General features: G+C 44.2%; 1 protein-coding gene across 1 annotated transcript in view; it reads left to right on the top strand.

The window, feature by feature from the left end:
• Positions 1–265: 265 nt before the first annotated feature.
• gucy2g (guanylate cyclase 2g) overlaps positions 266–17902 on the top strand; it is a 71033-nt gene continuing 53396 nt past the window's right edge. Inside the window, exon 1 of the mRNA XM_065008035.1 lies at positions 266–547. Within this exon, the coding sequence (XP_064864107.1) occupies positions 275–547 (273 nt within the window). The 5' untranslated portion in view covers positions 266–274. The remainder of the gene's footprint in view (positions 548–17902) is intronic.

A 17902-nucleotide genomic window follows, 5' to 3' on the forward strand; every position in this document is an offset into this window, starting at 1 on the left:
GTGCTAACGACTCCCTCTTCACAGGTACTCTGAGAGGGTTCATCATTATTCCCCCTGTGAAGGTAGAGGAGCAATGTCAGAGGAGCGTCAGGGGTATTTAAACCTCTCACCATACAAGAGAGCATACTCTGCTTGTCCTAGAAGGACTAGGAGGATGACAGGGAGAATGCACACCCGTTTGCCTTTACCTCTCTGCAGCCTGAGCCATAGCTCCCTGTATTTGTCTCTGCTGCTGCTGCTGCTCATAGCTACTACCCCAGTTCTCTGCAATGGCATGAATGGGACCAACTCTTACCGGCTACTGATTGGCTTCCAGGCTCCCTGGAACGTGTCCTATCCCTTCAGTGCCCGCCGGTTAGGCTCCGCAATACAGATTGCTGTGGAAAAGGTCAATAGCAACCCATCATTTCTGGGGAACTACAGCCTGGATTTTGTATACGTGGACTCCGAGTGCGACGCCAAGGTTTCCATAAGAGCCTTCATTCAGCAGGTGTGGAAAGAAAACGTGTCGGCGGTCTTTGGTCCGGCTTGTCCCGAGGAGGCGGAGGTACAATTCAAATCAATTCAGTTCAGTTTAATAAATGTTATTTCATTTCAATGTACTTAAAAAACATTTTTTTGGTGATTATTTTATTAATTTGAATGCATATTTAGAGCTTACGTGTGCAAATTGGTAACACTTTGCTATTTAAGATTAATTTACAATTTACTATTATATAATATTACTATGTAGCGGACCATAGATATAATAAGTGAATACTTTTACATGCAGATATATGATAAGATAGATCATTATGATGGCCAAATAAAACAAAAAAATACTGTGTTAAAGGGACATTTAAATCAAAGTTTGTTTAAAATGTTCCGACCTCAATTATGGTTTTATATTAAGATAAGTCCACAGCCTAGGTCATTGTGTGTGTTGTGTATATCCAGCTACCCTAAATGACTGGAAAGGATAAGCACCACATCTCTTAGATCGTATTTGGTGCTTTCTTCCCGAAATTAATTTAAGGTCGACTCATTTCAACGAATCTACACAATCGTTGGTGTGAGACGTGGTTTAATCTTGAGATGTAGGCTATTTTTGAGGGGGGAGGGGGGGGGGGGGGGGTGATTGTGGAATTAATTTAAGATAATGATTACCACTATAGTAAATGTATTTTCACACCAAGTCCGATGCGTTTTCTCCCCACCTTTCAGAAATATTCATACATCAACAAACTAACCGTTGCTGCTGTGCTCATTCTCCTGCCTATTAGAAGGCAGTGTCAATGTAATATGTTGTTCAACGTGGCTAGAGAGGACGCTGTAATGATAGATTATTTATCTATGTTACTGAGTATATTACAAAATTGAAATCACGACAGGAGCATTTGCTTTAGTTGCGTCCCATTTAAGGTTGATACGAAATGCAAAACTGACACCTGTCGTCATTCCTTGCACATAAACTGTTCAACTGTTGTTTTTACAACAACTTATTGGCAGCCAGATACCTGTACGTTATCGTACAAAAATACGCAGTATATTACCATACAGTATTTTACAGTATCCAATACTGTTACTGTTATTAATTTACGGTACAACTAATAATACCTTAAGTCTTTTTACTACCAAATACTCCCACTGTAATCTATTGTATGGTACTAACACTGTTACTGTACTCTATTGTACATACTAATACAGTTACTGTAATATATTATATGGTACAAACAGTTACTGTTATCTCTTGTATGGTACTAACACAGTTACTGGTCATCTATTACCACTGCTGCGACTGTAGTCTATTTACAGTAACAGATCAATTACTTTGAGGAAAAGATGCCTTGAGTCAATCACAGAAGACAAGAGTCCCAATCCTTTTTCAAAAGATGCATTTATTATTCTCTGTACAAAGAACAAGAAGGGCTCCAGAGTGCGATCATTTAGTCCGGTCAAACAGTAGCATTAATATCCTGATTCCTGCATGAAAGTGTCTGCCCTGCCTTGCGCCTGTTTCTCACTGAGCCCTCCGAGAGGGAGAGAAGGAGAGGGAGAGAAGAATGCACAACATTTCAAAATGCAATCGCGGGAAAGACACATTTTTAGCCAATGTGATATTTGTACACAAAAATATGTATGCAAATGAATCTCTACTGAACAAAATAAATATTTTGAGAGTAAAATGTAGCACATAGCCTCATTATCAACCCAAATTCATGACAATCACTGGTTTAGGTAGCACATCAAAATATCTTGATCATGCTTGGACATGTTGGATGAAACTTATTTCTTGAAGCATACCATCTCAGTAGCACTGTGAATAACGATTAGTGAAAATGTAAAGTGCGCCCAGGGGAAAAGTTAGCCTGAACACGAGTCTGGACACTGACCCCTAAAAATAAAAGTGAATGATAGTCATCAATCAAAATACAGAAAGAGAGAGAAACAAGAGTGTGTATGAGGGAGAGGTGTGTGTGTGTGAGAAAGGGTATATTACTAGAAACATTTCAAGTTTACCAGCAAACTACCGGAAATTTGGTGTCTTTCAAGGATTTTATGTAATCTATAACAAGACAACTAGCGGCCCTTTGGGTACTTTAGATTATCACAGGTGTCTGTAATCATCTCTAGCCCTCCGTGTGGTCTTATCACAGGTAAAATACATGGAGTAAACCAAACATTAGGAACACTATATTAGGAACACCAAACATTAGGAACACAACTCAGTATTGAGTTGCAAGGCAGACCCCCATTTTGCTCTCAGAACAGCCTCAATTTGCCGGCGCATGGACTCCACAGGGATGCTGGCCCATGTTGACTCCAATGCTTCCCACAGTTGTGTCAAGTTGACTGTCCTTTGGGTGGTGGACCAATCTTGATACACATGGGAAATTGATGAGTGTGAATAACCCAGCAGCGTTGCAGTTCTTGACACAAACCATTATCACTAGTACATACAGTGGGGCAAAAAAGTATTTAGTCAGCCACCAATTGTGCAAGTTCTCCCACTTAAAAAGATGAGAGAGGCCTGTAATGTTCATCATAGATACACTTCAACTATGACAGACAAAATGAGAAAATAAAATCCAGAAAATCACATTGTAGGATTTTTAATGAATTTATTTGCAAATTACAGTGGAAAATAAGTATTTATGTAGGTCTGTCTACATAGCCTTGGTCTCCGGACCTAACAGAGAGTACAGTCGTCCCCGTGGCGGAGTGGTGCCTTGGAGAAGGTCAATCCCGCAGTCATAGGGTCAGTGCGGCGGAAGCGAAGTGGCCCGGGCCTTACTGAACACCTCCCGGAGGTCCTGGTGTTCCGTTTTAATAGCAGAGAGGTCCGGAGCAACTTCCGAGTCCCCAGGAAGACGTCCCGGGGCAGGCTGTGTCCCGAGCTCCATCCCATGATGGCACCAGCAGTCCAGTCTATGATGGGATTGTGTCGCTGGAGCCAAGAGAATCTCCATACCATGGGAACCTGAGGAGACTTAATGAGCGGCAATTGGACCGTCTGTGTTTCTCTGACACACAAAGGTTGATGGGATGGTATTGTGGGTGACCCAGCCTATAGAGCGCCCGTCCAGTGCTCTAATGTCCATGGGAATGGAAAGGAGCCGAGTGGGGATGCCCAGCTCGGACACCAGGGTAGCGTCCATAAAGCTCTCATCGACCCCAGAGTCGATGAGTGCCCAGAGAGATTTTGATTGGTTCCCCCACAGCAAAATGACATGAAAAGGGGTGTGAATAAGGGGAGAGGAAAAGTTCTCCATATGGCCCACCAGAGTACTCGCTCCTACCGGTGAGCCTGGTCTTTTAGTGGACAGGTGAAGACGAAATGACTAGTAGTCCTGCAATACAGGCAACTGTGAAGCCTGTATAACCGTTCGGCTGGAGACAGCCAAGCTCTGCCTAGTTGCATTGGCTCGGGAAGAGGTGAATCGGCAGACTTCATAGACTCTCGGGGGAGCTTGGGTAACCTCGGGTTCTCTCAGCAACAGAGCCGTCTGGGACTTCCGGCATGCCTCGGAGGCGAGGTGGAAACCTTGGGCGGGAAATCTCCTCTCCTTCCTTCGTTCCTGTAGTCGCCCATCAATACAAATGGTAAAGTCGATGAGCGAGTCGAGATCCGTCGGTAGTTCCTGGGCTGCGTCCTTTACTTCCTCAAAACTCTGTGCAGGAACATGTGAAATAGCGCTTCCGGGTTCTAAGCACTCTCAGCTGCCGACGTCCGGCAATCCACGGCATAGTCTGCCACACTGAGCGAGTCTTGCCGAAGCTAGAGTAACTTCCTGCCTCTCTTGGAGCATCAAAACTTTATTTGTCTCCGCCACAAACTCGTCCAGACTGAGGCATACTGTTGTTCCCATACGGCCGTTGCCCAGGCGAGAGCCCTCCCCGACATTAGCGTGATGAGGTATGCTATCTTAGAGCGGTTCGAGGAGAAGGAGGAGGGCAACCGCTCGATGATGAGGGAACACCGAGAGAAACGCCCAACAGGTGCCCGACTATCCATCGAAGCGCTCCGGGGAGGTAAGCAGGGTGGCCGGGGAGGCGGTAATGCTAACAGCCGGGTTACTGAGGGGTTTGGAGGTTGGTAGGCTGCCTAACAGACAACCACAGAATTGCTGTTCAATGCTCTGGCATGGAGTATGGTCAAGGTCTGGAACCCTTCCATAATACCACGAAGCAACTCCTTGTGCCTTCCAATGGTGGCTCCTTAGGAGGAGATGGCGTTGCGGAGTTTGTCCTAGTCTGCTGGGTCAGTCATGGCAAGTTCGTACTATCACGTTTTAGGGAAGTCCAAGATACAGACAGTATCGAAGTAACAAACGTTTGTTACTAGAACAGGGGGCAGGCAATACGACAGGTCAAGGGCAGGCAGAGGTCGGTAATCCAGTGTGATGTGACAAGGTACAGAATGGCAGGCAGGCTCAGGCTCAGGCTCAGGGTCAGGGCAGGCAGAATGGTTAAAACCGGGAAAACTAGAAAACAGGAAATAGAAACAGACAAGTGCAAGGGGAAAATGCTGGTAGGCTTGACAAACGAAATTAAATGGCAACAGAAAAACAGAGAACACAGGTATAAATACTCTGGGGAATAATGGGGAAGATGGGCGACTCAAGTAAAAGTCAGTCACAGTAAAATACTACTTGAGTAAAAGTCTAAAAGTATTTGTTTTTAAATATACTTAAGTATCAAAAGTAAACGCAAAAGTACAAATAATTTCATACTCCTTACATATATTAAGCAAACCAGATGGCACCATCCAACACATAGATATAATTTACAAACAAAGCGTGTGTATTTAGTGAGTCCGTCAGATCAGAGGCAGTAGGGATGACCAGGGATGTTCTCTTGATAAGCGCGTGAATTGGACCCTTTTCCTGTCCTGCTAAGCATTAGAAATGTAACGAGTACTTTTGTTTGTCAGGGAAAATGTATGGAGTAAAAAGTAAATTATTTTCATTAGGTATGTAGTGAAGTAAAAGTTGCCATAATAACAAAGCAATTTTAATAAAAAACAAAAAACATGATACCTTATTTACATAAGTATTCAGACCCTTTGCTATGAGACGCGAAATTGAGCTCAGGTACAACCTCTTTCCATTGATCATCCTTGAGATGTTTTTACAACTTCATTGGAGTCCACCTGTGGTAAAATAAATTGATTGGACATGATTTGGAAAGGCACCCACCTGTCTATATAAGGTCCCACAGTTGACAGTGCATGTCAGAGCAAAAACCAAGCCATGAGGTTGAAGGTATTGTCCCTGGAGCTACAAGACAGGATTGTGTCGTAGGCACAGATCTGGGGAAGGGTACCAAAAATGTTCCGCAGCATTGAAGGTCCCCAAGAACACAGTGTCCTCCAGGATCGAGGCAAAGATAAACGGATCAAAGTATAGAGAGTTCCTTGATGAAAACCTGCTCCAAAGCGCTCAGGACCTCAGACTGGGGCGAAGGTTCATCTTCCAACAGGACAATGACCCACAGCCAAGACCATGCAGGAGTGGCTTTGGGACAAGTCTCTGAATGTCTTTGAGTGGCCCAGCCAGAGCCCGGACTTGAACCCGATCGAACATCTCTAGAGAAACCTGAAAATAGCTATGATGCGTTGATCCCCATCCAATCTGACAGAGCTTGAGAAGATCTGCAGAGAAGAATGGGAGAAACTCCCCAAATACCGGTGTGCCAAGCTTGTAGCGTCATACCCAAGAAAGGCCATAGCTTTTTGAGTTCTTCTAAGCTCGGTGAAGGGCTTCCATTTATTGTGCAGTGCTGCTGTGCATATCTGCTGCTCAGACCACTGCACCATCGCAGTTCACTCTGTTGTGCATACGTGATCTGCATGAGCTCCTCCACTCTTTGGTCCGCACTTTTGGGGCGCCTCTCGTGAAAAGATATTGACCATCTCCATCCTCTTCCATGGTGTCAGACGTCTCTTCATAAGTCTGCCAGTTAATGCAGCCATACTGTAGCTGTCCTTTTAGGCACAATTTGAAGGTTTGGGCTAGATATCTTTAGTGTTAGTGCGCTTTTTTCTTTGGAGACGGGCAACCATATTAGTTCTGTTTTTGTTCTCTACTCATTTATTTTTTTGCATAAACAAAACCAATTCCCCCTCTTCTGTTTTGTCCTGAAAGCTGTCAGGGTGCTTTAGTATAATTGCCTTGGTAACTACTGCACACTGGTTGCGTGTAGGGTTCAAGCAAACCTTTTGGATTCCATTTACAATAACTCTAATCATGTGTAGTCTATCTTGCTTCTCTGGTCTTTACCCATTGTTATCCTGTCCCACGGGACATTGAAACTGTCCACCAACCAGACAGCAGCCTTGGGGAATAGATTGTGCCTGAGGCTGTCTGAGACAGCAGGGGATTACACACGGGGAGTTGGCTGCTGGCTTTCTTGAGCACCATTATCTAGAAAATAAGGGAAGTAGTAACAGGTCATAAAATATGAGGGAGCACAAACAGCAACTTCACAGGCTGTTTGTACCCCTCTGGTCTGGGCACAGAGTTCCAAAGTATTAAGTCCCAGACTATCAGGTTCAGAGTTCAGCCTATTCCCACATATAGTAGTGCACACAAATATTTGTGTACAACGGCAGTATTTGCTACTCTGACTTATTTATTTTACTTCTATCGCAAGCCTTTCCCTTGAAGGCATGGATCATTTAACTACAGTGAATTGGTGAGCTAATGCTTTTGATGTCCTCCTCTTAACAGAATACAGACCTTGTGGCTCTTCCACTCCAACTTTAGTTAGTTAATTTAATAAAGTCTGCAGTGACTCCTCCAGTTTTGGCAGCACCCTCTGTATGGCATTTTCAACAGTCTCCATTTCACCATGATATTTGTGCGTCTAACTTTCTCACTCATCATTCAGGACTATCTGTAATCATGGTAGCATCCACATTAATGTAGAAATGTTTAGAAACATATTCTATTCTTATTTACAATAAAAGTGACACAATACATTATTTGCTATTCATTTCTATTGGGCACAACATTATCTAAAACACATCCAAAACAAACAGCAAATGTGAGCAACAAGTTTGTAGAGTCACAAGCTTGATGTAATCATTGGGTGCTAGGAATATGGGACCAAATACTACACTTTTGACTACTTTAATACACATTTTGTACCAATACTTTTGGTCTCCTAAAATGGGGAGACCATGTACAAAAAGTGCTGTAATTTAAAAAATAAAAATATTGATCCCCGTTATTTTGTTTCAGTAGATTCTCTTTTGATAAGTCATTCATGATTTGTCTGATATCATTGTCTGAAGTGTTTGGTTTAGTCACTTTTTATAGTGCATGCCATACCAACATTATTTATTGGAACTCCTATATTATTGTTTGAATGGTGGTGGCCGATAACAGCATTTTAGCTTGTATTCTATGATTTAAATGATGATTCAAATATTCCTCATTGTCAAAGGAAACAAATGTGTCTTTTATCTCTACACCTGCACCCTCACAACTGTGCTTAGGCATGGTCTCAGTGTGATGCGGATTACCGCTACCTGTGGGCCTACCTCTATCCCCATAGTCAGGGTGCTCCACCAAGTATTTATGTTTTCTGCACAAATGTGATGTGAAAGATTTTTTGTCACATCCCTGATATGCCATTTCAGTGCTGGCAAAACATTGACAAAGTTGGGAGATATGAAAGTACACCCATCAAGTTGACATGTCAGATTCACATCCTCCATTTTTTCTCTATTTTGTGTTGTTATTGCTAGCTTGTGGTATCGACACACATGGGTTTTAAAGAGGCAAAGTTTTTAAAAGTGCAGAGGCTCTCAGACACCCCACAGACAAATATTTGTGTTTCTTCACATGCTTTATAAATGCCGGGGTAGAGTCTGTGGAGAAACCACACTGTTTGCACATCTGCAAAATTGTGGCAAGGCAAGGAGGCTGAAGACGTACGTATTTTCCAGACGTTGAAATCAGGCACATTTTTGGTTCTGAATGAAAGTTCGAAAGTAGACGTCTATGTTTGGGCCAAATCAAGGCTGGTCCAGACTGGACAAAATCTGAACCAAACATAGACAACTATGATTTGTTCAGATTTGGTCTGGACCAAACCAAAATAACACATATAGAATCATGTAGTAACCAAAAAAGTCTTAAACAAATCAAATATATTTTATATTTGAGATTCTTCAATGGCTATTTTCTGTTTACCATCCCTACCTTGTCACAACACAACTGATTGGCTCAAACGCATTAAAAAAGAATGAAATTCCACAAATTAAATTTTAACAAGGCACACCTGTTAATTGAAATGCATTCCAGGTGACTACCTCATGAAGCATGAATGCCAAGAGTGCAAAGCTGTTATCAAGTCCAGACCAAGTCCACCCTTTGCCTTGATGACAGCTTTGCACACTCTTGGCATTCTCTCAACCAGCTTCATGCTTCATGACCCTTGGTATCACATGAACACAAATAAGACATGGCAAAAAGTGTAGAATTGCAGGAAAAGAGCATTTAAAACTGTAAAATGTTCTCTCTTCCAACAACAGGGGTGTATAGTTTGGGATCACATGGGTTGCGTGGTGATGGTTTGTTACTATGCCAATAAACAACATTATCCATTCAGACCTTTGCCAGTTGTGAGTCGCACAGCTATTTTGTCATACAGTGGAGCATATTGTAAAATCTAAAAGCGTTACATTTTCCAAAGAATCCTAAGAATTTCACAGTTGTAAGAATGAAGAGGGAGAACAAGGGAGGCCTGCCTCTTACTGAAGGCCTCCTGGAGGTCGAAGTATTCGGGAGGGAGAGCAGAAAAGTCTTGGTCTTCAATGGATGCAGGAGGACACGGCGAGGCTCTTGGTGGGGTTCTTCTACATTTAGTCTGGCAGTCCTTACCCCAGTCCTAGTAGGTGTCCTGTGGACCAGGAAACTAGCGGGTTATGTAGTGCTAGCCAGGGGTACCCTAGGATAAGGGGGTTCCCGGAAGTAGTGATCAACAGAAAACGAGGAGTCTCTGAGTGGTTCAACACAACCTGCAGTAGAATGGGCTTGGTCTGATATTCCACCTGACCGGAGCCAATGGGGCATCCATCGAGGGCTTGAATCTGCAAAGGGATGGGACATTTCACGCAGGGGATCTGTAACTCTCTGGCGAAGTCTTGATCAATGAAATTATCCGCAGCCCCGGAGTCTACAAAGGTTTAAATCTGGTTCTGATGGTTGTCCCATTTGAGGGTTGCGGGTAGTAACAGACGGTGATTGTGTAGCCGGGAGGTAACTGCACAGCTCGTCAGGGTCTCCCCCTTTCCTGGTGAGCCCTGGCGTTTCCCGTCAGCTCTGGGCATGTAGAACGGAGATGGCCGAGACCTCCGCCGTAGAGGAAGCTACCTTCGAGCATTTGCCTGTCACTTTCCAGTGGACTCAGACGTATGCGACCCAGCTGCATGGGATCCTCCATGCTGGGCTCGGTGGACTTGCGGTGCTCAGGAAACTGGAATGCTGGAATGCTGTCTCACCCGTTCCCAGATGAGGTTGTCAACCTGATTTTCAGCGTTTTCAGGGACTAAAGGTCCTCTCACAGTTCCCAAGTGGCCAGTTCATCTTTGATGGAGTTAGACAGGCCCTGGTGGAAAGCGGTAACCAGTTCTTCCGTATTCCACCCACTTTCGGCGGCAAGGGTGCAGAACTCAACAGTGAAGTCAGCCAATGTTCTAGCTTCTCGTGCGCCGACTGGGTGGTCGAAGACGCATCGCAGCTCGGCAGTGACAGCTACTATGGATCTGCAAGATGGTGGCTGCTGTTCCCACACCGCCGTTTCCCACACCAGGGCCTTACCCAAGAGTAGAGAGATGATGTAGGCGATCATGGCCCGATCGGTGTGGAACGAGGAGGACTGTAGCTCGAACACCAGAGAACACTGAGTGATGAACCACTTGCATCCTCCCGGTTGGCCGTCATACCGCTTGGGGGCTGGTATCTTGGGTTCCCGGTGTTAGTTCCCTGTAGGAACCACAATAACGTCTGTAGCACTGGATGATGAGACCTGGGCATTGGCTCCTCCTGGGTTGGGGGCGTGCTGTAGTTGGAGGGACTCGGCAAGTTCCCGAAGGGTCCCGGGGATTTGGGAGTGCTGTTCTTGCTGCCGTCCTAACAGTGGGCTACCACATTCTGGACCTGGGTGATCTCTTCTGGGTCCATGTTGTGGCAGAAGCTTGCTGTGACATGGTATGGTTGGACCCAGGTGCAGAGAAGAGACCAGACGAGGAATCAGTGGTTAAGGATAAACATAATACTTTACTGAGATACGGTAGCCGCAGAATCACAGTATATGTGAAAAAACAGCAAACACTAAGTCTAGAAAACGAATTCAGGAAACGAATGCACACAGCTAACAATTCAAGCTTCTGCAAAGGACCAGAGAAAACACACCTCTTTTAACAGGGACACAATCATGAAATAAGACACACCTGAGGTCTCTGCTGCCCTCTGGTGAAAGGAGGAACCATGACAAAAGTTAATGAGTAAAAATGTGGTTATCAAGTCACATAATAAGTTGCATCGACTTACTCTGTGTGAAATAATGTCTAACATGACTTTTTAATGACTACCTCATCTCTGTATCCCCCACATACAATTATCTGACTTTGACTTCCGGCGCCGACAGAGATGGCCCGACAGAGATGGCCGCCTCGCTTCGCGTTCCTAGGAAACTATGCAGTTTTTTGTTTTTTTACGTGTTATTTCTTACATTGGTACCCCAGGTCATCTTAGGTTTCATTACATACAGCCGACAGCCGAGAAGAACTACTGAACATAAGAGCAGTGTCAACTCACCATCAGTACGACCAAGAATATGACTTTCGCGAAGCGGATCCTGCGTTCTGCCTTTCACCCAGGACAACGGAATGGATCCCAGCCGGTGACCCCAAAAAACGACTTCGAAAAAGTTGAAAACGAAGCGTTCTTCTGGTCAGACTCCGGAGACGGGCACATCGTGCACCACTCCCTAGCATTCTCCTCGCCAATGTCCAGTCTCTTGAAAACAAGGTTGATGAAATCCGAGCAAGGGTAGCATTCCAGAGGGACATCAGAGACTGTAACGTTCTTTGCTTCCCGGAAACATGGCTCACTGGAGAGACGCTATCGGAGACGGTGCAGCCAGCTGGTTTCTCCACGCATCACGCCGACAGAAACAAACATCTCTCTGGTAAGAAGAGGGGCGGGGGCGTATGCTTTATGGTTAACTTCTTGCGTGGAGCCATGCCGGATCCGGTAGCGTAATCATAGCCCCAAGCTCAATACCATAACGCAACGTTAACTATTCATGAAAATCGCAAATGAAATGAAATTAATCTATTTGCTCTCATGCTTAGCCTTTTGTTAACAACACTGTCATCTCAGATTTTCAAAAATATGCTTCTCAAGCATAGCAAACTAGCAAATGTGTAACAGTACTGATAGCTAGCGTATCATTTAGCGTTAGCATCAGCAGGAAACATTTTCACAAAAACCAGCAAAAACATTCAAATAAATCATTTACCTTTGAAGAACTTTGGATGTTTTCAATGAGGAGACTCTCAGTTAGATAGCAATGTTCAGTTTTTCCTGAAAGATTTTTTGTGCAGGAGAAATCGGTCCGTTTGGTGCATCACGTTTGGCTACCAAAAAAACACGAAAATTCAGTTATCCAAACGCCAAACTTTTTTCCAAATTAACTCCATAATATCGACTGAAACATGGCAAACGTTGTTTAGAACCAATCCTCAAGGTGTTTTTCACATATCTCTTCAATGATGCACACTTCCAGGAACGATACCTCTCTGTCTGTATCGCATGGTAAAATTATTGCCACTGAGAGTTACGCACCAACGTAGACAGAGGACACCGAACGGGCCCCTGGCAAATGTAGTCTCTTATGGCCAATCTTCCAATGATATGCCTACAAATACGCCACAATGCTGCAGACATCTTGGATGAACGGCAGAGCGCATAAGCTCGTTCACAGCATATTCACAGCCATATAAGGACACGTTAGTAAACACAGCGTCAAAAATCCTGTTCATTTCCTGTTTGATGTTTCATCTTGGTTTCGCCTGTATCATTAGTTCTGGGGCACTCACAGATAATATCTTTGCAGTTTTGGAGACGTCAGAGTTTTGTCTTTCCAAGGCTGTCAATTCCATGCATAGTCGAGCATCTTTTCGTGACAAAATATTGCGTTTTTTATCCAATAATGAAATAGCGCCCCCCTAGCTTCAACTGGTTAACGTGACGTGGTGTGGCCACAACAACATACAGGAACTCAAGTCCTTCTGTTCACCTGATTTAGAATTCCTCACAATCAAATGTAGACCGCATTATCTACCAAGGGAATTCTCTTCGATTATAATCACAGCCGTATATATTCCCCCCCAAGGAGACACATCGATGGCTCTGAACGAACTTTATTTGACTCTTTGCAAACTGGAATCCATATATCCAGAGGCTACATTCATTGTAGCTGGGGATTTTAATAAGGCTAATCTGAAAACAAGACTCCCTAAATTTTATCAGCATATCGATTGCGCAACCAGGGCTGGAAAAACCTTGGATCATTGCTATTCCAACTTCCGCGACGCATATAAGGCCCTGCCCCGCCCTCCTTTCGGAAAAGCTGACCACGACTCCATTTTGTTGATCCCCGCCTACAGACAGAAACTAAAACAAGAAGCTCCCGCTCTGAGGTCTGTTCAACGCTGGTCCGACCAATCTGATTCCACATTCCAAGACTGCTTCCATCACGTGGATTGGGATATGTTCCGTATTGCGTCAGACGACAACATTGACGAATACGCTGATTCGGTGTGCAAGTTCATTAGAACATGCGTTGAATATGTCGTTCCCATAGCAACGATTAAAACATTCCCAAACCAGAAACCGTGGATTGATGGCAGCATTCGCGTGAAACTGAAAGCGCGAACCACTGCTTTTAATCAGGGCAAGGTGACTGGAAACTTGACCTCAATTCAACGGCTCAGACACAAGAGGTATATGGCAGGCTCTACAGTCAATCACGGATTACAAAAAGAAAACCAGCACCGTCACGGACCAGGATGTCTTGCTCCCAGGCAGACTAAATAACTTTTTTGCCCGCTTTGAGGACAATACAATGCCACTGACACTGCCCGCAACTAAAACATGCGGACTCTCCTTCACTGCAGCCGACGTGAGGAAAACATTTAAACGTGTCAACCCTCGCAAGGCTGCAGGCCCAGACGGCATCCCCAGCCGCGCCCTCAGAGCATGCGCAGACCAGCTGGCTGGTGTGTTTACGGACATATTCAATCAATCCCTATCCCAGTCTGTTGTTCCCACATGCTTCAAGAGGGCCACCATTGTTCCTGTTCCCAAGAAAGCTAAGGTTACTGAGCTAAATGAGCACTCACTTCCGTCATCATGAAGTGCTTTGAGAGACTAGTCAAGGACCATATCACCTCCACCCTACCTGACACCCTAGACCCACTCCAATTTGCTTACCGCCCAAATAGGTCCACAGACGATGCAATCTCAACCACACTGCACACTGCCCTAACCCATCTGGACAAGAGGAATTCCTACGTGAGAATGCTGTTCATCGACTACAGCTCGGCATTTAACACCATAGTGCTCGTCATCAAGCTCGAGACCCTGGGTCTCGACCCCGCCCTGTGCAACTGGGTACTGGACTTCCTGACGGGCCGCCCCCAGGTGGTGAGGGTAGGCAACAACATCTCCACCCCGCTTCTCCTCAACACTGGGGCCCCACAAGGGTGCGTTCTGAGCCCTCTCCTGTACTCCCTGTTCACCCACGACTGCGTGGCCACGCACGCCTCCAACTCAATCATCAAGTTTGCGGACGACACAACAGTGGTAGGCTTGATTACCAACAACGACGAGACGGCCTACAGGGAGGAGGTGAGGGCCCTCGGAGTGTGGTGTCAGGAAAATAACCTCACACTCAATGTCAACAAAACTAAGGAGATGATTGTGGACATCAGGAAACAGCAGAGGGAACACCCCCCTATCCACATCGATGGCACAGTAGTGGAGAGGGTAGTAAGTTTTAAGTTCCTCGGCGTACACATCACAGACAAACTGAATTGGTCCACCCACACAGACAGCATCGTGAAGAAGGCGCAGCAGCGCCTCTTCAACCTCAGGAGGCTGAAGAAATTCGGCTTGTCACCAAAAGCACTCACAAACTTCTACAGATGCACAATCGAGAGCATCCTGTCGGGCTGTATCACCGCCTGGTACGGCAACTGCTCCGCCCACAACCGTAAGACTCTCCAGAGGGTAGTGAGGTCTGCACAACGCATCACTGGGGGAAAACTACCTGCCCTCCAGGACACCTACACCACCCGATGTCACAGGAAGGCCATAAAGATCATCAAGGACAACAACCACCCGAGCCACTACTTGTTCACCCCGCTATCATCCAGAAGGCGAGGTCAGTACAGGTGCATCAAAGCTGGCACCGAGAGACTGAAAAACAGCTTCTATCTCAAGGCCATCAGACTGTTAAATAGCCACCACTAACATTGAGTGGCTGCTGCCAACACACTGACTCAACTCCAGCCACTTTAATAATGGGAATTGATGGGAAATGATGTAAAATATATCACTAGCCACTTTAAACAATGCTACCTAATATAATGTTTACATACCCTACATTATTCATCTCATATGTATACGTATATACTGTACTCTATATCATCTACTGCATCCTTATGTAATACATGTATCACTAGCCACTTTAACTATGCCACTTTGTTTACATACTCATCTCATATGTATATACTGCACTCAATACCATCTACTGTATCTTGCCTATGCCGCTCTGTACCATCACTCATTCATATATCTTTATGTACATATTCTTTATCCCCTTACACTTGTGTCTATAAGATAGTAGTTTTTGGAATTGTTAGCTAGATGACTTGTTGGTTATTACTGCATTGTCGGATCTAGAAGCACAAGCATTTCGCTACACTCGCACTAACATCTGCTAACCATGAGTATGTGACAAATCAAATTTGATTTGATTTGATCTGTAAGTTCCCTCAGTTGAGCAGTACATTTAAAACACAGATTCAACCACAAATACAAGGGACGTTTTCCAATGCCTCGCAAAGAAGGGCACTTAGTGGTAGATGGGTAAAAATAATAAAAGCAGACATTTAATATCCCTTTGAGCATGGTGAAGTTATTAATTACACGTTGGCTGGTGTATTTATACACCCAGTCTCTACAAAGATACAGGCGTCTTTCATAACTGAGTTGCTAGAGCGGAAGGATACTGCTCAGGGATTTCACTATGAGGCCAATGGTGACTTTAAAACTGTTACAGAGTTTAATGGCTGTGATTGGTTATTATTGTGGAGTAACTGTAATCCTAAGTGACAGAGTGAAAAGAAGGAAGCCGGTACAGAATACAAATATTCGAAAACATGCATCCTGTTCACAACAAGGCACTAAAGTAATACTGCAAAAAAATATGGAAAAGCAAATATGCTTTTGTCCTGAATACAAAGTGTTATGTTTGGGGCAAATCCAATACAACACATTACTGAGTACCACTCTCCATATTTTCAAGCATAGTGGTGGCTGTATCATGTTATGGGTATGCTTTAATGAAATAATTAAGGAGTTTTTCAGAATAAAAAAGAAAATGAATGGAGCTAAGCACAGGCAAAATCCTAGAGGAAACCATGGTTCAGTCTGATTTCCCACAGACCACTGGGAGATAAATTCACCTTGCAGCAGAACAATAACCTAAAACTTAAGGCCAAATCTACACTGGAGTTGTTTACCAAGAAGACAGTGATGTTCCTGAGTGGCCGAGTTACAGTTTTGACTAAAATCTACTTGAAATATATGTCAAGACCTGAAAATGATTGTTTAGCTATGATCAACAACAAATTTAACAGAGTTTGAAGAATTTTGAAAATAATAAATGGTCAAACATTGCACAATCCAGGTGTGGAAAGCTCTTAGAGACTTACCCAGAAATACTCAGCTGTAATCGCTGCCAAAGGTGCTTCTACAAAGTGTTAACTCAGGGGTGAATACTTATGTAAATGAGATATTTCTGTCTAAAAACATGTTTTGACTTTGTCATTATGGGGTATTGTGTGTAGATGGGTGAGGGAAAAATATATTTAATACATTTTGTATTCAGGCTGTAACACAAAAAAAATTGGAATAAGTCTGAATAGTTTCTGAAGGCACTATAGTTAGTATCTATCTACAGTTTGGAATAGGGAACATTTGCTATGTAGTTGGCCAGTTATTTACTTAAACTTGCCAATTAGCTAGCACAATCTCTTTGGAGAGTAACATTTTGCTGGCTAACGTTAGCTAGAGCTAGCTATGGTCCGAGAAATCAAGACAGATGGACACCATCATATCAAGCTGCTTCAACTTGTGATATGATGGTGAAAGTTTTCCCATTTCTGCCCTAGCTGTTGTTAGCTAGCCAGGACAATACCAGCAACAATTGCAGTAGCTTTTATTTTTGCCTGAAAATAATAGCTTGTCTTCTTTGCTTGCACATTTTTCTTTACCCCTTTCTGCAAATGGTAGCTAATGGCTAGCTATTGTTCATCTTATTCAATGTCTACAAAGTCAATGATTTGCACTGCAGTTAGTCACTACAGTTAGTCACTACAGTAACTAGCTAGACAATGATGTAGCTATATATAATGTAGCTATAATTGGACATCATGCCTCACGGTACAGAAATAGGAGATAGCCAAGTCCCCCTTTATGTCACCCTAGCCAACAGCATGCCACTCACGGGTAGGTTTACACACGAAGAGGGGAATACAGTGAAATATGGAAAGGTTTATGGAAACAAGGTGTTCCTCAAATATTTCAAGAAGTAGTAGCAGAGGTGGTTTAGCTTAACAGCACCTACATGTATGCAAAAATGCCCTCTGTGTGGGCACTGACACCCACCATCCATCAGCAGCTGAAGCCACTGCAGGTGCCTGTGGCAATGCCTGCCGACTGGCATCATGGTCTCTCTCTCTCATATACTGCAGGAGGCAGAGAAGATAAATAAGGTGGCATATCTTCCAGAACGGTGCTGTGAATGACGACAGACAACAAAAGATCTCAGTGACCCAAGTCAGCTGGCCGCCACTCACACACAACGCTGCACTCAAATGGTTGTAGATCCCCAGGGTAAGACAAATATAGGCCAGTCAGCACCGGATGTCTGTGGACATTGAAATGAAGGCCGGCTGGGCCCGGGTCAAATCTCAACCAAACATAAATGTCTATGTTTGGACAAATCAAGCCCTGTACTGACCAGACCAAATCTGAAACAATTATACACGTCTTTGTTTGGCCCAAATAGACTGGACGTCTGTGGACGTTGAAATCAAGACCGGACCAAGTCTGAA

Source organism: Oncorhynchus nerka, linkage group LG23, assembly GCF_034236695.1.
Source record: "Oncorhynchus nerka isolate Pitt River linkage group LG23, Oner_Uvic_2.0, whole genome shotgun sequence".
Lineage (NCBI taxonomy): Eukaryota > Metazoa > Chordata > Actinopteri > Salmoniformes > Salmonidae > Oncorhynchus > Oncorhynchus nerka.